This window comes from Lethenteron reissneri, chromosome 16 (genome assembly GCF_015708825.2).
Source record: "Lethenteron reissneri isolate LAM-NWPU_2019-01 chromosome 16, ASM1570882v1, whole genome shotgun sequence".
Taxonomy (NCBI): Eukaryota; Metazoa; Chordata; class Hyperoartia; order Petromyzontiformes; family Petromyzontidae; genus Lethenteron; species Lethenteron reissneri.
This window is the reverse complement of record NC_083794.1, coordinates 4,414,272-4,439,996: the sequence shown is the minus strand read 5'-3', so window position 1 is coordinate 4,439,996 and position 25,725 is coordinate 4,414,272. Positions and strand designations below refer to the sequence as shown.

The window sequence follows — 25,725 nt, the reverse complement described above, 5'->3', positions numbered from 1 at the left end:
AGCCGTAATGCATGCGAATAACGTCTTGAAGGAATCTTTAAAGAGGCACATGCGGCTCCGGAGCCACAGGTTTCCCACCCCGTGCCCCGAGTGATGATGGAAGAACGTTATCCCCCCCCCCCCCGTTTGGGACGTGAACTCGCAATCATCAACTTGTGAGACAACCACTCTGGCCACGGAGTGCCACGTAGGCGGCCGGATTTGCATACGTTGCCGCCTCATTTGCGGACGGCAATATTTCGACCGCGGTGCTTTGTGGAATGTGGTCAAGTAAACAGAGAGTGGAAATACTGTGTGGCAGGTTTGCTCAGTAGGCTAATGTCTGCGTTAGCATTGAACCAGCGCTGCTGAGATCCTGGTGTGAGTGCGGGACAGCCGCCCGTGATGAAAACGAGGCTCTGATGGAAAGTGAGTTCACGGGTCTCAGCCCAGTCACCAATGATTGCACAGACAAATACCACATCATACACGAGTTTTGTTTTACTTTATTTGGTCTTGGCCAGCACCAAGGGCCCAGAAAAGCCTCACCGAGCCTACAAAGTCTATTTCAGGAGGTTTCTGACAAGTTTTTCGCAGTATGGCTGCGATGTTGCTGTTGCTTTGTTTAATCCCAAAGTTGCAGGTAATTGTTCAGGACTCAAGATGTTCTGTCAAGACCAGTTCCATTGTTTTTTTGCTATGTAAGGAAACCGAAGTACCCGGAAGAAACCGATGCAGAATAGGGGGAGAGAAAACGTACATACTCAAGCGATGAAAAATGTGTAGAGACACAAAGACTGATTTCACAAATATTTTTTCCCTTTCCTTTACTGCACATTCAAACTCTTCGTATGAAATTAGCACTCAGCCTGGGTTAATCCACTTGCCGGATGAAGGCCTGCCCAAACCGCCACCATCTCTCACAATCCTGAGAAAAAAGAATCCACCATGTGGCTGCACACAAAGCGGATTTCATCGCTCCACCTCCTGGGTGGATGTCCTCTCAGAAGTATTCTGTTCCTTGGTTGACACTCGGTAAAATATTCTTCACTATCTGCCATCATTTTTTTCAAGTACTGTTAAGATATCGGGGGGAAAAAGTTTCGGAGCTCAGGATTTGTCGGTCCTTGGCCCTCAAAATTTGGAACGCTCTGCTTGAAGAACTGCACATAACCGGCGAGATTCTCCCAATTATAAATAAAATAAAACCTACTTAATTGCCATGATATGTTAGATACATTTGAGATGTTTTTGTTTGTTTTTACCATCCGGCACTCTGAGGCCCTTTTGTGGGGTTCTGCTGCACCTTATAAAAAATATGTTTTTGTTAATCTCAGCAAAGCTTTGCTGAGACACAACCTCACTCACTGCGGTGGAACACCAGAAGGACTCGTTTCAGAGCAATACCTGTCATCTCTATCTGGCATCGAAGCCCTATTTTGACATGACACTGACTCTTCAGACAGTAGCACGCACCAAAAATTCCTGTGGGTGCACCAAGCTGTGTTTTGTTTTAGCGCGTCCAAAGGTCTCAAGGTTTATTCAACAGGACATGTTTTTCATGCGAGTGTTGAAACACCGCATTCATTGTTGAACATATCCTGTTATTTAGTTTTGCAATTTGGAACCAAACATGACTGAACACTACCTACTGTAACGCGCTAGCAAGCAAAATAATAGGATGCATATGTATTGTACATTTAACAGAGCGAGATAGATTAAGAAAACTGCCAATTTTCAAGCGTCGCTGCATTTGTACGTGAATACAAATACAAGAGGTGTTCCCAGGTAAAAGATAAGGTGCCTAAGCCTACTGACGTCAACTTTATTGAGGACGATATTGGCACGCAAAATAAAGATTGATTTTTCGATTGAAGCTTCTGCCGGCAGAAGAGCCTCCACTAGACGGAGCTACAGGGAACCCCACATGAGGGTATTTGGCCTCCTCTTCCACGTTGGCCAGACGTCTTGGAAGAGGTGGATATACCCACACTTGACCCCACCTCACGCGACCTGCCGATTGATCGACTGCGGTACACCCATTCATACTGGCGGAGGACAGAGGTGGCGGGTCTCAAGAAAGTCGCCCCATTGTTTCAACGGCTGGGACGGGAGATTGAATCGAACCGGTGACCTAAGGATCGCAAGCCCAGTATGCGAACCAATGCACCACCTACAGCATCACTCAAGTGTTGAAATGTGACTTCAAAAGTTGCTGAATGGTGACCACTGACAAATGATAGACTGACTGCCTGAACAAAATATGTTCACCTTATTCACTTGTCAATGAAGTTGTACGGACATTCGAACATCTGTATTGGTCACGTTAATTACATACTCTTTGGTTCTTTCGGTAAAGTCACGTAGGTAGAAAATAAAATAAAACAAAAAATTATATTTAATATATCATGACGTTTCGATCGCAACATAAGCGGTCGTCCTCCAAGACGTGACATTAACTTACTAATCCCCCTAATCTCCCTGCCTAATCTCTCCCATCAACATAGTGCTAATCTCCCATTAACACTTCTGTTGTGCGCATATGCAAGGATGATACTCTTATGCTGCGACGGAAGCTCATTTCATGCTAATCTCTCTCCCTAATCTCTCTACCTAATCTCCCCCATTAACACGACTGCCGTGCTTGCGTCCGGGGATGGAATTCCTTTCCAGCTCAGACCCCGCTTGCTTGCCCATCATTGTTGTAACAGCTCTCTCGCTGTTTCAGCAGTTCCACTGCTGGATAATTTTTTTTCCGACTGAGTTGTGGCTGCGGCAGCAGTTACATTGGGGAAACGAAACGACATGTCTCGGACCGCGTTCGCGAACACAAGGCAGATCTGAAATACGGTAGGACCAATACCTCTGCCGTTGCTGATCATTGTTCTAACGCAGTGGGCTCACATGAAATCGACTTTTCCAAGACGAAGGTACTCTGCAAACCCACCGGCTATTATCAGAGATTTGTTTATGAAGCCATTCAGATATATAAACACAAACACAACTTCAACCGAGAAGATGGGTACAAACTGAGCAATCATTGGAAGGACGTTATTAACTGACTGTGATGTTTCCATCCTACCTGCCTATATCAGCTGTTATTTCCGACTCTCTGTGTGTCTTTCTCTCTCTCTCTCTGTGCATCTCTCTCTGATCTCTACTCCAATAACCCGGGTGCTGCTGCGGGGTCCACTTTCTGCCCCGCCTCCTCCCCCCCCCCCCTGTCTCTCCCCCCCTGCAGCCGATCTCTCAGATCTCTCCAAGTGCTGTCGCAGGGTCTACTTTCTGCCCTGCCCCCTCTCTCCCCCTACCTCCTCACTCCCCCCCCTACTGCCGAGGCCTATATAACCTCGTGCCACGGCAGATCTCTCACCTACTTCAGCAATTTTTTCTTGCTGTGGTTGTCCCACCTGATGACGATTGCTTGTGTTGCAAACAAAACGTCGTGATCTATTATTTTTCTACCTACGTGACTTTACCGAAAGAACCAAAGAGTATGGATTCCTGCAGTCACGAAAGCTTCCAATCAAAATAGTATTTATGTTTTGTTATTTGCCCTTCCACAGTCATCATCTTGGCAAGATGGGCAGTTTGTTTTTTGTTTTAATTTGATAGACACCAAATGAGGAATGACTGCATGTCTGAGCGTCAAAACAATGAGTAATCTTGAAACTCAATTATGCCCTGCACTTTGAGCCAGTGTTTTCAATAAGCCACAGTCTTTTTTTATTTATAATTAAAATGTGATGTCACTCTTACGTAAAGGTCTAGCAATCTGGCAGATTAATAACCCTACAAAATGAAATCTCCCATAAGCATCGTACTACATTGTGGGCATAATTAACACATCAGTCTTGCTGTCCTTGAGGCTAAACTTGGGACTTTGTGTGTGAACTTTATCTTTTCTCATCCATCTCAAACCTGGCATTGGCTTTGTGAGTCCTGATAGCACCGTGTGTGTGTCTGGCTCTCTGACTGCGATCATTGAAATTCATGCCACCGGAAATAAATGTCTGCTTTAGAGCGGTCAGTATCCTACTTTCTGAGGCCGTGGCAGAGTGTTCCACGCACAATGGAAAGATTAAAAGTTTTACTCCAAGTTTGACTCATCCCTTCAAGGTCATTCAAATGACTGTCACTTTGTGGGAAGTCAGCGGCGGTCACCCCATAGAGAGAGTGACCCCCACCGTGGAAGTGTGGCAGATCTCTTCCATTGGCTCAGGACTACCCACAGAGGTGGACTAGATCTCTGCTTATTGAAGCAGACAAATTTTGACTTAACTATCACTTTTTAAAGTTCATATTCAAATGTCGCAAAACGTCATATACAAGTGCTAAAAAGCTATTTTGTTATGATGCACGCGTGTCTCACTAATATCTTTGGTCATCGTGAACTAATGTATTTCTGTGCACGTCTCGGCCTCGAAATTTCTAAAATCGCAAGCAAAAAAAAAGCTTTTTTATTTTGTCTTCGTGAAATTAACCAAAGCTGTCAGCGTGTTGTATTAACACTGTGTTGCATTTCGCTGCGCCTCTCAGTTTCTAAAATTGAACTGCATTAATTACTCTGTGCGGTGTTGCATCATAGGATGGGAACGTAGGTTCTTGTTTATGAGCAGGTACAGGTTTTGAAATTCGAATAGGGTGCAGTGCCACGGAACAAAAAAAAAACAACGGCTTCAGGAAGAGATAAAAAAATAAGTGCTTTGCAGTGACCAGAAATGGTACATCTTTTTAAATGACAATAATGGAACGCGAGTCAACAGCAATGGGGCATAACTGGGCGTAAAGTGTTTCTTCTCATATGAACGAGTGTAATCTGCAGTTGATCTGCTCTAGATTTCCATTGCGTATTTATGAATGCCTCTTTATATGTTTACCTTACTGATGGTTTAACTTTGGTTTAACTTTTAAGACTCCCACAAATTCCACGCCACAGCCGGCACATGACGAACTGCCTTTCATACGTATTTTTTTTTATTATGACGCTTGTTACCAAGGAATATCTCACCGAGTCTCAAGACTCTCTTTCAGGAGGGTCCTGTCAAGTTTCTCAAGTCGGGTGCGATGTCGCTTTGTGCAATGCCAAGAGTGATTTGAAGGTAATTTATTTTAGCAATGGGATATTTTAGCCGAAAACTGGTAACAATGTAAGTATTGTTTTGCAATGGGAAGAAACCAGAGCACCCAGAAGGAACCGGTGCATAACAACAGGGGGAGAAAATACAAACGCCATGCAGAAAGGGGCCTGAGCCTTCTTGCTGTGAAACACAAATAATCTAAACATGCATTTAAATTATATCGGCTATTTGGCTATGATAAATGTTCACATGTTAAGCCACTTCGTTGAGCTACCATTTGTCGCCAGATCACTTCTGAAAAATTTGCTAATAGCTCAGTAGGCTTAATCTGATCAAATGAAAAAAATAGTTTAGTTTTACTTGTAATTTTTTGTGACTTGCTTACCTTTCCTATATTTTGCACTCATATCGTGTTGTTGTATTGTTTGTTGTTGTAACGTTCTGACCCACCCCGAATGGACATCTGTGAACACGAGCTTAATCGCACATCGGATTCCTCCAGTATGGTGTGCGACAAGGGGCACATAATGTTTACTCGAGTGCAAATTTAACTTTCAATACGTGTAGTTACACCAAACATTTACCAAAATCACAATGTGTTAAATGTTGTTAACATATTCTCCAAAGGGAATTTAGAACGTGCTACATTAAAGATAATTAGTTAAAAGTCTTACACAGCCTTTATTTAATAATGTGCAAAGTGTTTACGTTCGCGAGCAAGGGGCGGGTGATCAACTCCGTAAGAAGTCCCTGAGCCAATTGCGTAAATTCCACTTTCCTATGGCAGAGACCAATCTATGCAAATGCCAATTAATAGGCTGGTGGTTGAGCACGTAAACTTTCGCGACCAATATTATCAATAAGAGGTTTTTGGGTTAGATCACGTAAATATGTGTCGTTAAACCATAAGAGGTTTTTGGGTTAGATCACGTAAATATGTGTCGTTAAACCCGCCACCACCTGACACAGCCAATTAGTAAAGTTTATCACGTAAACAAAACATGCCAATGCATTACTGGTGGTTACCCCATTGGCCAATCCACTGCTGCGCCATGGTGCCCCCTGTATCCATCTAGCAATGTTAATAGACCGATGCTACCACTGAGCAGGATTTGAACTCGCAACCTTCAAGTGTGGGGCAAGAACTCTGCTGCAACTCATTCTCATTTCAAAAGCAATGTAAAGGGGTCTTGCCCATGGAAGATCGGGAGACGTTGCTACAAACACCGCACAGAATCCCCTCGGTGTGATCGTTGTGCGATTGTGAACAAGATGATAATCAACGTCAAAAGTATTGCCAGTGATGATCTCCTGACCTTGCTTTGCGAATATAGCCATTAACTCCGATCAGAACGTAAAAATGAACCACCACTAAATGCTGAACTGAGCGGCCGTCTAAAATTTGGAAAGGGATTTTATGCAGCAGGCGCTTCTGAGGCATTCACACTGGACAGACCACGCCAGTTCAACCCGGCTCACCCATAAATTTAAGGGCGAAGCTGACGTTTATGTTCATTAGTTAAATTTTTATGCTGTGACGCCACGCACATCACACGTAATGATTCGGCGCTCGCGTGTCCGACCTCTCCTTCACATTAACGAGTGGCTTCAAATTGCTATAGAAACCTGGATTGCATTTTCCATTCAGTACTGTTATCCTCCCCCCCCCCCCCCCCCATTAATAAATTCGTAACACCACTCTCAATGCCTCAAACTCAAATGCGTGAAAACCGACTAGGCCAGTGCTGTAGGCAAGCACGTATTAATACAATTTCAGATTGTGACTTTTAACTGGATGTTGATGGGGCAAAGCATTTGGCTATCAAATGGAAGATTGCCAGTTCAATTCCCAGTCAAGAGATGACTCAACTCATCTCCGCTCTCATCATCATTATGATCCATGCTCAATCTACTGCTGGATGAAGGCAGCTCTAAGCCGCCACCATTTCTCATAATCCTGCATTGCAATGTGTCATCCTAGATTAAATGAATACTTCTTTATGTCAAGCCTGGGTATGGATCCTGAAAGCCAAGTACATATGCACACACACACACACCCCAGAGTCAAGCTGTTCCTAATCCCTTGAGATCGATAGCAACTTGACATCAGATGAGCCCTTGTGCATACAGTTTGGAATGTCTGGGATCACTCACAATGTATAATAACTACATTACTCAGAAGATTAAGTATCTACGTTTCCAGAAGCAGGTCGTGAGTATGAAAACCATCAACGTTTTTGCTTGTCATAACTAAACATACCATCTTGGTTTAAAGCTTTCGTGACTGCAGGAATCCATACTCTTTGGTTCTTTCGGTAAAGTCACATAGGTATGAAATAAACTAAATCACGACGTTTCGGGTGCAACACAAGCGTCCGTCATCAGGTGGGAAAACATGGTCTGCTGCTGAGGCAGACTGTTTTAAAAAGGTTTGAAATGGGTGTAGCTCAAGGGTTATAAAGAATATACATCTATGTGCTGAGTTTCCAACCACGGAATTTTCATGCCAAACTTTGCCTTAGGGCAACATTTGGCATGCTAATGATGCCAAACTAGAATTTCCAAACCATATCATAATTGAAGGACCTCTTTTAGTCACCGCCACAATCTCAATGACATATGGGGCAGTGCTCACAGAATCTGATGGCCCTAAGCCGTGCATAAACATTCTACTTTGCTTTGGTAGGTGTCGGTACCACTTTCAACAAAATGGTCCTGATTTTATTGATGCTTTAAGGGATCAAGGGCCAAGTCAACCCCCCCAACATGAATTTGAACTTGCAGCCTTCTGATATATAATTATTCAGCTGCTCTGATATGCTACAATACCGCCTGGCCGTTTAGGTTTAATATAAACAGGGTGGCCCAAAGATCAGGACACATTGGGTTATTACATTTATTTTAACACTGGCACTAACATTTTTTATTGTTTATTCTTTAAGGTAATATTCTATTTATTATCATTATTAATATTTATTTTAATTCTTCTTCTGGGGGGGTCACCTCAAATTCGTTGTTACAGAACTCGACCAAGAACCTAGAGTGAATCGAGACAAAAATGTACGAATGTTCTAAGATGACACCTATAATCTTTTCATCCCAAGAAAATGTATGTTCATGGAATTCAGTATGAACATTTGAGAAAATAATTTATATAAACCCGATGAGATTGGTAAAAATAAAATATATATATATATAACCCTATGTGGGCCACCACCCTGTATATATAACGCGAGCAATTTTAAAGTGTTAGCGATGGCACTGTCACGTGAATCTCTCCATTATTAATGCATTAGTGGGGTGTTTTATTGTTTTCACTGTGTGACTTGGTTAAGTATTTTGTTGCGTAATTATCAAGCAAATTATGAAGATTGCGAGTTCAAATCGTGGTAAGTGCACTGACCATTACACTACCCAACCGCTTAAGCTCAAATATTCCTGAAATACAAAGCCAAAGACCCTCCCCCCACACCCCCCCCCCCCCCCCCCCCATTTTACCATACAGACTGATAGGGGAAAGTGCTGTTAGCGAATAGCTCTTAAAGCCACCGCAGCTCGTAAAGAGCCATCATGATGCACAAGGGAATGGTGAGGCTGCATGATGCCCGGCCGCCTTTGCCTCTCCAGTTACATACGTCTATATACACTGCACTAGGTACTCATTTGAGGCTAAGCCGACCTAGCTGAAAGCCCATAACCGGTTCAGGTACCACCCACTATCAATGTTAATTGGGACCAGTATCTTAGTATTGCAGAGTGAATAGGACCAACAATGCATGCAAAGAGGTGATTTTGCCAGCAAAATTGCCTCCCTGTTTCAGTCTGAGCCAACCTCAGAGTGACTCAGGAGCATTTCAGATGCCACTTGCCACTGATGATATTCATGGCTGGAAATCAAGCCAAAGTCACCGTAATCAGAGCCTAGTGTGCTCATCACTGCGAACCACTACCTCACACTGCTCTACTACTTTTTTCTGTCTCTCTCACACATACACAATCCCAATGCGTATGTTCCACTCACAACAGACACACACACACAATATCTCAATTAATGTCTCCTCCTGACAACACCCACAAACAATCTCAATGCGTACGTCTCCTCCTGACAACACACACACATTCTCAATGTGTATGTGTCCTACTGACAACGGCGTGATGTCCAACCTCTTTACTATTCACTGCTCAAAAGGCATTTTATCTTGATTCAAAGTCTGGCTTGCTGGCTCAGAACAAATGTATTGATTTAATTACGGTTCAACTGTACTGGTGGCAGTGCTTTCTGAGCTAAGGAATGACTCTCCTCTGCAAAAAAGCTTACCACTGCCAACGAGGCAATTGCACACTTATCAAGAGGGGGCCGAGACAGGAAGACAGACTGCCGTGACATGTAATGAACAAAGCAAGTCATCAGTGAGCCCATTGAACAATGGTGAAATTAGAGATGCCCTCTCAATTGTATGAAGGGCGACGGGCACTCAGCTCTGCGCATCATTAAATGTCAAGTAATCACCCGGCCATGACCGTGGTGGTGGAACAAATATACAGAACGATGTTTCTTAATTGTTGATTTTAGGTTATATATAGTGCAGAATTAGAGGTCGTTTTACAGACCTTTGTCAATCCACTGCTCAATGAGGTCCTCCTCATGCCATGTCTCTCGTGGGGGTAGTTTAGTTTGACCATACGTCACCATGCTGGTCAGTTTGGGTTTGGGAAGAGAGCTAGCCTGAGGACCAGTTCAGATATCACTCGCCACTAAAGCTAACCATCGCATGTAGTTGAACCCAAGTTAGCTGATCAATAGTGCAGCGTTGCTAACCACTGCGCCACCACTCCACCCGAATGGGGGGGGGGGGGGGGGTATTGTCTTTTCCAATATACACAAACAGCAAGAACAAAAAGTAAAAAAACATTTCCGCCTGTAAAAGAAACAAGAGCAATGTTCATCTTGATTGTTAGCCCGAAGCCACACTGGTGAGAAATTTACATTGCAATAGCTGGGACCAGCTGTTGCTCAAGACCACTTCAATTCCCACAAAAGGTCAATTGGCAATCACGATTTTAACGTATAACCTTTTGACTGTGAAAGCAGCGCCACGTGGCAAAAAAAAGCATTATATTAGGAAACTAATTGGAAAGCACCTTCTTGGGCAATACCATGCAGTTCAACTCAAAGGTAAAATGTTTCTTAAGAAACGTACTGTACATAATAAGGGATGAATTAGGCCACAGACACGAAACTTATTGCAACTTGGCCATGCTCAGCATTTATTGGACACGTGGTTTCAAGTTAAACCCTAAAGTGAGAACAGCTAATGCCTCATTTAGCCTTTATTGATTTCAGATGCCAGGTTTGTTGTGTGGGGGATTTATGGCTCTACGCCTAATCTGAAAACCTCCAAAATGAATGAAAATAGATTGACAGCTAACTTAACCGATATAATTAAGTCGTGATGCTCAGGGACCTAATGACTGCATTGGAGCCGCGAGCATCCAATTATAAGGTCCTGGATTCGAATCCTATATTCAAAACTCATGATTACATTTCGAACCAAGATTAGTGAAACCTCATTTGCCATTAGCAAAATATGATAAGTATCATATTTTGCTAATATGATAAGTATCATATTTTGCTACTGGCAAATGCGGTTCCAATGGTGTAAATGGTTACCCCGAGCTATCATACTCTGATGGTGCATTGTTTTTGAGTTGTGCGCCTTTTGGCGTCATCTGGTCCAACACCATGTGAGACTAGGCTCTAAGGAAAGCTGTCTCGGGTGTGGACCAATCAATTTCAAGGACAATGCATATATTATCAGAGTTGTGTTTTTTGTTTGCATTCCGACTGCAGGTATTTTGGTCAATGCAAACATGACTCCTTGTAAAAAAGGTGTCAGTTTTGTTGCCAGATAAAAGGTGAAAAAACTATTATCAAGATTAGTGAAATTTTGCTTTTAACTTGGTCATCAATGGCTCTATAGAAATTAATTTGACAAATCTACAATTGTTCTGAGCTCATCACCATTATTGGGTTCATGAAATGAGTACTGCTTAGTGGGAAATCATCAATGGTCTTCATGTGGAGAGTGGTTACCGCAATAGGCAATTTGGAAATTCCACAGATGCTCAGTTGCCACCAACACAGATAATTATCATGGCCTCACACTCACGCGGACGGGGAGGCAATTTGAGTTACTTGACTTTGTTGATGTACATTTTTAAAAACTTGGATTTAAAAAGCCACCGTGGCATAGCGATCTTACCAATGTTCAGTGTTAGGGGATGCCTTAAATCAACCAAGTAACGGGTGCCTCTGTGTAACGTTCCAGCCAAGTGTTATGATTTTCACTCGGTCAGAGCCTTGCAACCGGTTTGAGTTTTCAAACTGCCGAGCCTCTAACTCGGACAGCAAAAATGTGTCCCCGAGCCAGTCATGAGCGCCTATAACACACTCCCGAGCGGGGCGATTGAGCTATCAAGGCCCTCTCTGAAGAACACGCTCAAGATATGACAGCATGGCGCTTCAGGAAGCAATGCTATTCGAGCTTCTTCCCATGTCTGTAATGCAACACCAAAGTGGTTAGCACACCACCCAAGGTTACCGAACCCAAGGTCTCCCAGGCCGGACTCATGAGGGCATGTCTCTCTTCTCGCCTGGTAAAAAGGGGGCTTGTGATGGACGCGCAGCAAAGATAGCCATCACTTATGGCCAAAAGGGTTTTCATTACAATGACATTACCATTTCTCTATGGCACTGCTGTGCGGTATTTGTGTTTTTTTTATTCAGAGATAGAACCCAAAGTGCAGAAAGGGAGAAGGTGAATTTGGAGGATTGCGAACCATTACCAAATTCGCCATCAATGCGCAAGAGCTGATAAGAAAGCCGCAGTCTTCTCTTTTAAGAGCTCCAGGGCCACACGATACTCCCAAAAGCCCCCTTTTTGCGTGGCAACGAGAGGCGGCGATGATCTTTTTTTGTGCTTGGCGAGTGCCTTTAAGTAGTGGGAAGTGTCCTTGTGTAAAGGCACTTGCCCCCTCCTTGTAGGCAGCCAACAAGAGCCATCCCAACACAAAAAAATTAAGTGAAATATTGTATCCTCTATTGATGCTGACAAACACCTGCCCTGACCCTTGTTCCTGCCAAACCCCGTTGAACAGCTGCTCCATTAAGACTTCTCTCTCAACACCTAATCAGTGAGTTAACTTCACCTCCGGCTACACGGACAGGGTGGGTGTCACGCTCCACTAACAAACTGTGCACTTCATGTTGCTCATTATGCTTTCATAGTTGTGTAACTGCAACATTTGTTTCCGTTTAACTTGTGCATCCGTAACAAACGATCGCACACACCCTACATCGCCTGACTTTTACAGTGAAATTCTCCTGATCAACATTGGTGTGTGGGGGCCGGGGTACTCCATTGATGGATACAATTATCCGGTGCCAATCTGCGAAAATAATTCCAGACTTTTGCGTGGTGCATTAAGATGAACAATAGGATTAGCTTTCCACCACTTCCAAGGGCCTCTTATCCATGGGTAACTGTGGATAACAGAATTAATTTGGCACTACTGCTGAGTGGCTCCTCTCACCCACATGTAACCACGACTCTTTTAAATTGTATTTATTACCATTTTTTATTTGACCAGGCAAGGCCCACTGAGCTATATAGCTCTATTTCGAAAGCAACCTCACCACAAATGATAGCTCAACGAAGTGGCTTATCATGTGGAAATGTATAGCACCCAAATACTCTAAATGCCTGTTGATTCTTAATGTGGAGGGAAAATCCGGAAGACCCGAAAAATCCACGCAAACACGGGGAGAGAGACATGCAAACTCCAAATATACAGCAGGCGTCAGGGTCGGGATCGAAACCATGAAGCTCCTGTATACCAGGCGAGGTGGTTAAGACACAACACTCAGCCTACAGGAGTGTCTCCAAATTACATGGAGGTATGGATATAAATAGCGGTGGAAAATATGGCCACAGATAAGAGGAGTTTCACTGTACTACAGTATATTCTGAAGTGAATAACAACCGATACGTTTACAATCAACTGGCTATCAAAAGTACTTTGGCCCTATGAATATAAAGCACTGGAATTCTGCTTAGAAATTTAGAATTTTAATGAGTAGCCCAGGAAGGTCAGGCGATGATTGCCGTACAAAACTTGAGACAACATTGAGAAAAATGATTGCCTCATTTTATAAAATTTCTGGCAAAGGCTATTTGAGATTAGTCGAATATTGCTGCTATAATAAAGGCACAGTGCCATTATTGATGTCTCTTGGAGTAAGGACAAATATCGCAAACAAGATTACAACTGCCACATCTCGCAGCTCTAACATGATTCACAAAAATTGATAACGTGCATGTCACTGTCATTGAACTTATGATTAGATGTAAGTAAAATTCACGAAGACAGATGCTATCTATTACAATTCGCATTAGGACATGCACAAATTCCACTTCAATCAAGGTTAAACTAAATTAGGTTAAACATTTGTACAATCTGTGCTCATAATGCTCCACTGCATAGCTCGTTTGGACGATTTGCACATTATGACTGACTTAGAGGATATTCTGGCCTACTCAAAATTAATTTCGAATTTACAAACAAAACATTTTAATGCCAGTTATTAGAATACATTGCTTTGACATTTGAACAATAAAATAGGTTTCACAAGGTAATTTTATATTGATAGTTTAATGCTGGTCTACTTAGAATCCAGACATGCGCTGGTTACATTTGACTTATTTTTATCGCACAAAGACGGATCCCTGCATCCTCAGACTGCAGTGAGAAGCACCCTTAGCGAGCACCAATTAAGGCTGGCACGGTGTATGAGGGCGTAATGTCACCAGCACCGTGTCCAGCTGCCTTTGTCTCGTCAAAGTTGATGTTTACACACTGCACCAGGTACTCATTTAAGGCTGAGGCGACCCAGGGGAGGTTCAGGACTACTTAAGATATTCGCTACTGATGTAAGCCACAAACGAGAACCAATCTCGGCTTACCGGGTTGGTCGCGCAGAGCCCTAACCACTACACAAACAAAGATCTCCTGTATAGGCTTAACAGGCTGTTGGGGCAAAAGCTGTTAGCGTGCACCTATGAAAGCTGGCACGGCACCACGAGGGGGTGGGTGGCCAGCACCACGCCCGGCCGCCTTTGTCTTCTTAAGTGGCTATGTTTACACACTGCACCAGGTACTCATTTGAGGCCGAGTCGACCTAGGGGTGGTCCAGGACCGGTTCAGATAATCGTCACTGGTGTTGACCGTAAGCGGCAATCGAACTCGGGTCACCGGCTTCGTAGCTACGCAGCACGCTAACCGTTGCATTACCACTCCCCATCCTAACCACGACACTACCACACACATATGCACCAAGTCACGCGATTATTGACTCAAAGACTTGGATGCCTCATGGTGATGCTATGTAGCTCACCACTTGACACATAAAGCTCAAGTGGTGCTTTGCCCTGAAGCCGTCCACCTGGCCTAGGCTCGGAACACCGCACTCACTCGCACCGCACATGAGCACCTGCATGGGACAAGTATGCGTAACTTTGTCTGTGCAAGGCAGCCGCTCTTGTCCATGGTATATGATGTATGCCTGCACACTGCTATTCACAGCACACTACAAATGCTTGTTTGTAAGAAACGGCCGGTGATGCAATCACATCCGAATAAAGTTGAAATATGGATTTTAATCATGGCTGTGGAAACTACAAAAATGTGTTTATAAGATGTCCGCAGGATTGTACTCAACCGGCCACACTTTATGTAAACTTTCCTTTTTTCAAGTAACTTTCCTTGAAATATACTATTGTTTATTTTAACTGCCATTTTTTTTGTTATACCACGAAATGTGTGATGTGAAATGTTCTTACTACATTAATGTTCTTATTATTTTACGCTCAATTTATTTTGTGGGGTGTCCTAGCTATTATATCTGGCTTTCTATTAGATAATGTGAGTTATTTGTGAACTACGCACACTGTGGATGATATGAGTCACACATTGAACCACGATCTTAATTTAAAGGCGCTATAAACAGCATATAAGTGTAGAGATGATTGTGATGATGTGTAAAACAGGCCTGCAAAAAAAAAGCATTACACAATGTGCACGCACACACCTCCATGAAACATGTACTTCTATGTCATAAATTTGCATAAGGCACATGTACTTGTGAAAAATAATAATAATTTACATTTCTAAAATACCTTTCAACCAGAGGTCACAAGGTGTAGCACAAAACGCACACACATGCAGGCTGACACCAATAAAATCTAACTCCAAAACAATCCAAATGTATGTGTGTGTGTGCTAGTTCTACTGAACTTACCTGATCAAAATGTGGGTCTTCTCCTCTCTGTAATGACTTGGACAGAGGCTTTTCCTGCAGGCACAAACAAGATAATGCAAAAAGCCACGTGAATATCGCATCGTGCTCTCGTCTCGTAGAGCACTGAGTCTACGAACACCACACTCCGTGAGAGTTTAGAAACAATAAAATGTACTATGCATGTGCTAATGGCACACGTCTTAATCTGACATTTTGTTATTGAGAATGTTTTTTTTATCAGATGCAGGACACTTTGTTATTGCTAAATCATTTTTTCATTTCAACATAAAAACGAGATGACCGTTCACCGGCGTAATTGGCTCAAATTAAGCCTTACTATGGTATGCCAAATGCATTCACATTAACTTGACACGGCGTCTTGATAATACATTGAACAGTCAGTTGAAACTGCATTAAACCATTTGTAAAGACAGTACGAAGGAATAGAGGGACAGTATGGTTCCCCAGGACCATGGTTACCAAGGGAAGTGCTAATGATGATTGATGGGACAAGCGTTGACAGAGTCACGTGAGGGGAAGCACGTGATCCAGGCAAAGTGTAATAGGGGCGGAGATTGACGGAGATTGATAGAGCCAGGTGCGTTGAGCGAGAATTCGAGAATAGGGGCGTGGCCTGGTCGTGCGACCAGCTGTTGGCGTCACCTTGGAACGGGTCGTCTCCATCGTCTGCGAGTTGTCTTGGGGGCCGTCCATAAATGACGTCACGCGATTTTGGACAATTTTTTACCCCCCCTCCCCCTTCGTCACACGGCGTCACAAAAAGTCAGACCCCCCCTCAAAGATGGCGTCACAAAGCTCTGCCCCCCCCCCCAAAATAAAACATGCTTCAAATCGCTTTAAACTATTGTCATTGTAGTGCGTATTTAATGTGGTGCTGCACTCTTATGTTGTAGGAGAAAACGTTTATTAAAAAGTCTATTTAATTAAGTAGAACGTGTTGTCTATATTTAAAGTTGCGCATTTCTCAAACCCCCCCCCCTCGTCACACATCGTCACAAATGTCTGACCCCCCCCCCACCCAGGTGCGTGACGTCATTTATGTAAGGCCCCTTTAGGCCAGAGCTATGTTGTCTCAGAATAGAGTCGTCTTTATTCATAATAAATATATATAAAGACAACACGGTGTCTCTGAGAGCTACATTACACATTTAGCACAATGGCTCAAGTATATATTCTTCTTCGTGGACCAATCGGATGGTTCATCATCATTATGGAAAATCAAGAGTTATAATTAGATTTTTTTACCATTCTCATTTTACAATGTCATTCGTAACCATAATTTACAACTCTGTGAATTCATCGCTAGACATCCCCACATGCCATGTTGGTCATCGAAGCGGATCGACCATACTTCACCACTCTGGTCAGTGGGGATAAGTTCAGATATCACTCGACACTGATGTTAGCCATGGCCGGGGTGAAACTCAAATCGCCGGGTTCCCAATGCATTGGCACAAGTGAAGGAAGCAACTCCTTTTACGCCGGCTGCCTTTGTTTTTAAACATTGCAGAGCATTAAAATAAATATTAAGATGTTGGCTCGGGGTAGTAAAAGCTAGACGCAACCATATATTAAACTTGATAAAATATGAAATAAATTCAAATGATTGCTTCTCTTTGGCCATGGAGGGAAATGAGGGCACGGGCAATTCAGGAGAGAGAAGACAAGCCGACAATGCACTGCCACCACGATGCGTTGGGGACAAAGATCGAGCCACAATGGGCCGTACCCAGTACAACAGCCCGGCCTGGCTCAGAATGAGTTTCCAATGGCTGGTGAAACGCAGCGCAATTCTTCTGCAGAGGTTGAGTGAAATATTTGGCTTATGATACAAGTTCTGTAGGTGGTTGGGCTCAATGTAGTCTTCATTAATGTTAAACAAAAGGACTGAGATGTTCCTTTAAAATCTTCTGTGGACATCTGGAAATCTCTCACTTCTGATATTAGAAAGCCACTGGAGCTATGCACTTTTAAATCTAGATTAAAAGTAATTTCTTTATAAATGCTTTTTGCGTTTAGTTTGTTGTCCTTCCCCCGCACCTCCAACTAACACGATTGGCTACGTACGGTGTGAAAGGTCTACATACATACACTTTATACACAAGGGCCCACATTTCTACAGCAATAGATTTCCATAAAATGCACTTGTATTCAACTACTATGCATGCCAGTTGAATATCAAATGCTGGTATTTGACTGAGCTCTGATGATGGGGAACATGGCGTGATGGGGGAATGTCGTGTGCGCAATGATGCAGCAAACAAGTTGGCACCAAAATCGCCACAAATCATCGCCTTCGTCAAAGTCCCATTCATGCGATGCTGCGCTCGAAACTACACTTTCTCTCCACTGCACAATCTATCAACGGCGGATGCTGCACCAAACAGGCATCAAGGATTCAAAAGATGCGAGCGAATGCTTCATACCAGCCACGCAACAAGTCCTGACATAGTAATGACAGCGCTACACGCGTAGAGACAGCAGATTAACTGTGGGGACATCTGATCCAGTCTTGTAAGCCCCTAGAGAGAAAAAAATGAAAGGCCGCACCTTTGTGCAACAAGTGTCAGCCAAAATAAACCACTCATGGTAAATAAGCAATTTTCCGAGCCAAAACAGAACCAGCTGCTTAAACATCAAGCTGGCAGCTAAAGCCTACGACGATCCTTAAAATGAAACGAAAGGCTCAGGGACCCAAAGTGTCCTTCTTACCAGAGACAGAGAAAATCCCGGGCACATAGCAGCAGCATTGCAGGATACGTACAAAGCAAAAATGAGGAAGTGAAACAACACGCCTGCCTCTTTGTATTGAAATAAAACTACACTATGTAGATGTGCAAAGAAAGTCTGAGCTTGAAACTTTTTTTTCAACAAAAGTGGCAATGAACTCCATGGAACATACGGTTAGCAATTTGGGAAGCGTCATCACAAAGTCAAAAAAGACAAGGACATCAATGACGATTCTTTTTTTAAATCATGTAAATGCCACTTATGTTTGTTGAACTTCTTTCGCACCATACGTAGCTAACCATGATAATCGACTTTGCAAATGTGTTCAAATAAATCATTTGCCAGTTAAGGTGAATCTAAATCACTCGTATTCCTGACATGTCATTGAAATTCTACATTACTAAGGAAATAAATGGTCCATCCACAGGACAAATACTGCTCACTTCCCACAAAGCGGTATTCATTTAATCAACGTCATAAATGTGATGGATCAAAGTGACTCACTGACTGGGGTTTGAACGTGCAACCTTCCCACTGTGCATCAAGCACTCTGCTCCAGCACCTCGCAATCAGATGAATACATGTAGTGCAAAAAGGTAAAGGTGCAGCCCTGAAATAGCTTCATCACGCCACTTTTTGCAGGAGAGCTTCCATGAGAGGGAGTTCCAGAGAGCTCCTATTCACACTTCCAGGGTGAATACTTCCAGGGTGTGGGTCCCGTTCGCCGCTGAATCTCGGAACGCGCAAGCAGTTCAACGTTAATTTATTTAGAGAGGCATAGCGCCGCTGTTGTAAGACTGTATGCACCGCACATAACTGTAGCGACACGACCGCACCCTACGATAGCTGGCGTCAGACTGTGCCACACGGACTCCCACACGGTCTTTTACTTCCGATTCCGTCCCAAAGAGGTAAACGCACGTAAGCGGAATGGAATCGGAAGAAAAACTGATGATGTACGTGTACATCATCATGCCTACTTCTTCCGCACTGGCCAGACGTCTTTGAAGGGGTACCAGTTACCCACACCCAAGGCCCGCCAATCGACTGCGTTGTACCCATTTATATTGCTAGATGGACATAAGCGGGGGGGGGGGGGGGAGTTAAAGAGGGTTCAATGTGTGAACCGTTGCACCATGGCAGCAGCCCCGCATCTCCGATTAGCACGCTCGGCTATGTACGGTGCGAAGGAAGTTCTGCATACAATAACGTACGTTGTGGTGTACCCAGAAATAATAATTCCTCCCAGTACACGGTGCTCGCATTCCTAAGCAAGAGCGCACACACAACCTCCACTTTCCCACCAAGTCGTCGGGAGCCCGCCCCGTAGGCCAACAAAACAAGCATTTCCTAGTAACTGGATATAGCTCCCACTGCTCTCACCCCCATGGGTTCACTGTGTCTCGGGTCGCAGCTCCCGGGGCTAAAAACGGAAGCGTTGCATCATGCCGCAAAAACGACCCCAGGCGTGCTAAGCAGCAGCAGCAACAAATCCCTGGTTGAGTCGGTGCATGCATGGAATCATGATGCGTGCACGGAAAGATTTTGTGTATTTGCATGGACGTAGATGTAGATCCCTTTTTAAAGTCCACTACTGGATCAAGGCCTCTGTGTGCCGTATGAGTCACGGAGTGCGGTTTGGTGAAGGCGGACAGTATAGACGTGGCAGCACATCAGAAATAGAATATTTATTTATACTGGAGGAATCCGATGAGATATAAAACGCTTGTTCACAGATGTCCAGTAGTTTTTTTTACAGATGTCTAGTCCAGGTGATTTGGTCAGATATAAATTCTATACTCCATACAGAACAGGTTCAATGTGGACACCTGCAGCCACTAGAGGCACTACATTTGCCACAACAGCAGCACATAAAAGCCATTCTTTCAGGAAATTGTGACCCTCTATGATGACAATTCATTACATCGTGTCAGGGACGAATCATTGTTATGCTAAATGTTTGATATTTGCCCTTGCCTTCCCTCGTAATAAATCCCCCACAATCCACCATTATACTCCTGTTTCTAACCTTCAGGTACAATCTGGCTGAGCGGCTCTGTGGTCAATGCACTTCACTACCAATTACAAGGTTGATAAATGATAGGGTAACTCAGCCCATCATCTCTCGATGTCGAGAACATAACTGTGGGAAATCAACAGCGTTTGGTCCGAAGGAGTAATCCACGTCATAGGAATGTGGAATTCTCACTGCTGTAGCCATTACGGCTACCAATAAAGATTAAGATATTCTCATCAGTGTATAATATATTATCGCAAATCTGCACCGGTGGGCAATGATAATTACACAGTGCAAAAATACTAACATGGGTGTGGGCGGTTACTTGGTCAGAGTGGATATGGCACGGTCAGATACGTGACGCCCTTTCTGAATTACAGTTTACCAGGCCACAGTGTGAATATTCGTGATATGCGTTCCATGAAACCGCTCTGGAAGATGCTACCTGCTGGAAATATCTACACCAATGCACAGAGATCGGCTTTGGTGAACAAATGTGTGCATTAGATCACATACCATGTAACAATTTGTGTTTTCCAGATGTGTTTTTTAGATGACACTGTACACCGTATATATACGCACACATCACGTAGTCACGGATGCATGGTTATGATGTGAGTGCTGTAATGCAAGGGAGACGGAGGGAATGAGTGGGAGGGATAGAGGAAAGGGCAGACTTACATAATTGCTCTGTGATTCATTCCACAGACACTGAGCAGGACATTATCTGGTACAATTTATCCATGAGCAACATATCTAAAGGGCAATCGCATGACATTTCCAGCTAATAATAATAATAACAACAATATGTCTATTTATTTATCTGGAAAAGCCTAGACTGAGTCTCGACTGTCTTTATTGGCAAAGTATTTTTTGGGACGTTTGACCGATTCCATAATGCAGCATTCTGTGCCCTGGTGGACCGCTATCACAATGGTGGTGACGATGATGCTGATGGCAATGAAGATGACTGTATAGACACTTATAAAGCCATGGATATAACAGCCAATTAGTTCACCCACAGCCATTTTGCATGCCGAGTTGTATTCCATGAGTCTCTTTTCCAAATTGAGGATAACGATGGTTATATCATGCCCGTGATGACAGTGATTAGAATGGGGAAAAAAAAATCGACGAACGAAATCCATAGAGTGATGGGGCATAACAAAAAGCATGTGCGCTGGTCATCAGTATTCATCACCCACAATCAATCCACTGCTGGTTGAAGGCCTTCCCCTAATCCGTCGCCATCTCTCACAGTCCTGCGACGTAGCAATCTACCGAGCTTCTACTCCATGACCCGGGTTTAACCCACCATCTCCTTGGTGTACAACATCCTTTCGGATGCATCCCTTTCATTAGCTGTCACTCCATCAGCATTTTTGACCATGGGCCATCATCCCTTCTAGCGACGCGTCCTACCCAAGCCAGGCTCACTGGTGCGAGAGCTGCACGTGTTGGTATCAGAGGTTTCCTGGACATCTGTGGAAAAAATGAGCTTCACAGGCTCATATGATTCCTCCAGCTTAAATCAAGATTCTGATTCTCAAATTCCCACACATCCCGAAAATGTTTTTGCGTGCATATAATGCTCAACTGCAGAAATAAAGGTACCATTTCAATTGCAGTAAGCTAATGATTCTGTACAAGTTTGTCCTCCACATCCATTAACTCTCACCTTGTCAAATGGATGAAATGTATTCGACGTGAAAGATGACCCTTCAACCACCAGTAATCATCATCTCATATGTGGGTTATACACCACACATTGTAAATGTGTTTTTTTTACGAACAACGTATTTTGGCACTAAATTGACAGAAGAAGCTGAGTTGTGTCCCGCCGTACTCTTGAAATGTTGAAATGTAGTGCAATTAGCGACAACACCGTAACACTATAGCCTCATGCGGGGACCAATGCAAACACGGGATGCTCCGTGTTATAAAGTATACAGATAAATGGAAAGAGAGTAGGTTTAGTGTAAAATAATCCTCCAACACATGGGGTACATAAAATGGGTTGACATTTGGTTCTCCGTACAGCACTCAATGTTAAAATGTGTCTTTAATTACGGTGGACATTATTTACGTTGTGTTAATAATATATATTTTATCAGGTAAACACTGAAAAAAATAACTACGTTGATTCACCGGTGAAGTATGGTTTACCTTCTGATGCAACTGTCGATGCGGTCTAGCTCCGTCACATGGGTGTTACAGGCAAGTGATGGACTGGGAGAAATAAAATCGGCCCCAGCATTTGTAAACACACCGGCCCAAATTCGGGATTATGGGAAATTATTTTTTTAATGAACAAAAAATCGGCTGTGCGACAAAATGTATACTCGTAGGTAGAATTGTGTTGTGACATATTAGCGTGATTTTGTAGTGCCATCTTATTGGCCCATTTGAGCTGGGTCTAAAATCAAATAGGCCGGTTAGGAAAAATCTTTGGGGCTGCCGAATATTGGACTTATTGCCTACTAAGAACCTAAATAAGCAATGAAGCGTGCAAATTAGAGGTAGTAAAATAGTTTAATAAAAAAATGTATATTCAAATGTTTTACTCTGATCACATTTCCAGTTTCCCCACATAGACCAGCCCCAAAGGGCATTTGCCCTATGGACTGCTGCCCTCTGGACAGTCTGGGCCTAGTTGCAGAGCAGTTGCGCCTCACAGTAAGACGCCCTCGGGGTCAATTCCCAACTCTGCTTCCTTTCTGTGTGCGGAGTTTGTGTTATGTCCTCCTGTCCTGCATGGGATTTTTCCTGAGTTCTCTGTTTTTTTTCAAAGGAAAACCATATAATAAATATATATGCCAAAGCATCCCAATGCTGAATTATGAAATGCAATTTAATTTGCATTACATACAGCAATATCACCCCCTACTAAGAAAACTTGACAGGACTCGCCTGAAAATGTCTTGAGGCTCAGTGAGGCTTTCCTAGGTAAACAAGCATCATGATAAAAAAAATATATAAATTGGCTATGATGGCTTATTGTAATTAAACACCCACCAAGTTTGCGCACTCCACCCACTTTAATAAACCTGCAATGCATGTCACTCACATTACCACTTTTTAACGAGCTTATAGAGAAACCTTTCTTCGAGAAGGGATCTGTCTCACCATAGGACAACCACTGTTGAATTTCCACAAATCGTTACACAATTTATCACCCCCAGATGGATGAAAGATTAACTGGTTACCACTTGAAATGTCAACTTTAAGCCTTCTGTTACTTGTGCGATCTACCCACGACACCACCAGGCAGGATATAATGAAGATTGCAGCAATAACAACGTAGAATATCCACACACGCTAGGTCATGTCTTTACATGGTCATGGCGATACATTCGGTACAAGATATCAGCATGGAATGCGTTGGTGCCAACTGAGATAGCTGCGTTCCATTTGGACGTGCGCGATTAGCCTGGCGTGAGTGCACGATGCAAAGAATGTGATGACAAGAAAAAAAGAAGAAACTTGGCTGAGAAAGTAAATGACATCTAAGCCATTATAACGCCTTAACTCTGCCATGCGAATGAGAGCATTAACCGTACTACTACCACGACTAATAATATCGGCATGTGCAGCATTCATTCAAAAAATCACATCGCACCATGAAGGGCATGCACACGACATGCACGCGCGCACACACACAGTGAGCCCTATTGAAAAATGCAAGTGATTTTCTACTTTGCACGAGCAATGCCAGCTTGGTCTCAATTTGACGGTGCTTTGTGTTTTTGCAACAAGTTTTCTCATTCAAAATAACGTGAGACTCACAATGGGCCAATCGACGGAGAGTGTTATGTAAGGGAATTATGGATACGGTTAAGATTACAATTGTGTTCGCAGTTGGAGGATACATTGATGTCCTTTTTAGTTTGTGACATACATTAATAATAATGCATCATATAAATCAGGATAATTGGAGTGTTAGACGGTGTACTTATATTCGTTGGGTTCCTCAAACCAGCTTACAAATTTCCACAATCTTATAACAGGGGCCAGACTATCCATAGGATCATCTCTGTGGGCTTGTAGTTTAAATCTGTAATTCAGCACTTCTGAGGTAGGGTTAGTGGATGATTCAGAGATCACCATGTGCTGAAAGATTCCCAAACTACTGAGCTACACAGTGGCTAAAAGATGGCAGCAGGGAAGGCAGAATCCTGACACGTCTGTGGGTATTTAAGTTGATATTTTCTCCATATACATGCAAAACACTCCAAAAAAGAACCGGGTAAAGGCAAGATGCTAAATATACAGTTGGGGCATGGGTGTGGCTTACCGATGTTCAGAGTGGCTTCACGATATTAGGAAACCACTGGAGCTATGCACCATACGTAGCCAACCGTGCTAATTGTAGGTCTGGGGGAAGGAGAACGAACTAAACACAAAAATAAGATCTATAGAAATGGGTTTTCATTCTAGATTATTTAAAAGTGCATAGCTCCAGTGGCTTCCGTAATATTGGAAGGCAGAGCACTCTAGACGGCCGCAGAAGTGCATTTGAAAGCGTGCGATGCGGTGACCGTCTTTGTTTGATGGCCAGCCAAAAACTGCTACGGGGATGACCGAGTTCGCACGATGGTTTGTGCTCCTTCACGTGATCAGCAAGATATTGTGGTTCACTTGTGGCAAGCACTTTGTGTGTAATTAATGAGACCTGCACAAAAAAAACTTGGCTAGCCAAAAGCTGTAGGGATTCCACAGGATGCGATGGGCAGTTCCGCGGGCGAGTTTGTGACTGACGCGTGGCGGCCCCCCCGCCCCACTCACCAGCGACTCGACAAGCACCGAGTGCAACTTGAGCTCGGCGTGCACCGTGAACTCGGCGATGAGGGAGCGCAGCACGAACTCGCCGGGCTTCACGTCCGGGTCCACATGCGGCGACGACGACATGGCCCCCGCCGAGGAGGTCGGTGCGGCCGCGGCTGTGACGGCCGCCCCCCCGGCGCCCCCCACCGGGCCTCCCCTGCGACTGCGGCCCAGGGGCTCGAGAGACGACGGGTGGCCGCTCGACGGAGGAGGAGGAGCAGCGGGAGAGCGGTTCAGGCCGTTGGCCGACGGTGGCGACGCTGCTGGGGTGGACAAAGGGCGGGGGGGGGGAAGCGCATGAATATTAAATGCCGCGTAAATGATTAAGCGATTGCGTTGCCGGTAGCGTACGAGTACAAATGAGAAACGCACGACCGCTGTCATCATTAATAGACCATGTACAGTGCACTCAATTAGGTCAAACAAAGATTGAACATATTGCAGCCACTTTCTCAATCCACCAATTGATGGTCTCCCCCACCACACCATGTCACTTCACAGGGATTTGTTGGCCATACTTCACCATGCTGGTCGGTGTGTGTTGGTGAATGGGGGATGCGGAGGCACCGGTTCTGATATCACTGGCCGATGATGTTGGTCGTGGCTGACAATCGTAGTCAGTTCACCGAGGTTCTTAGCACAGCTCGCTCTCTAACGTACCAGACAAAGATGTCATTCCTGACTTACAATACCCTGGAGTCTACAAACTGAGTTGC

General features: G+C 43.8%; 1 protein-coding gene across 7 annotated transcripts in view; it reads right to left on the bottom strand.

Moving 5' to 3' along the window:
- Nucleotides 1-25,263, bottom strand: part of LOC133342866 (protein furry homolog-like) — a 138,631-nt gene extending 113,368 nt beyond the window's left edge. For all 7 annotated transcript variants that reach the window (XR_009755191.1, XM_061552215.1, XM_061552216.1 and 4 more), the window contains exons 1-2: nucleotides 24,971-25,263; nucleotides 15,418-15,471 (exon numbers count right to left, since the gene is read on the bottom strand). Coding sequence is in view for 6 of the 7 variants with exons in the window: in XM_061552215.1 (XP_061408199.1) it covers nucleotides 15,418-15,471; nucleotides 24,971-25,093 (177 nt within the window). In the remaining variant the exon portion in view is untranslated. The remainder of the gene's footprint in view (nucleotides 1-15,417; nucleotides 15,472-24,970) is intronic.
- Between the last annotated feature and the right edge of the window lie 462 nt (nucleotides 25,264-25,725).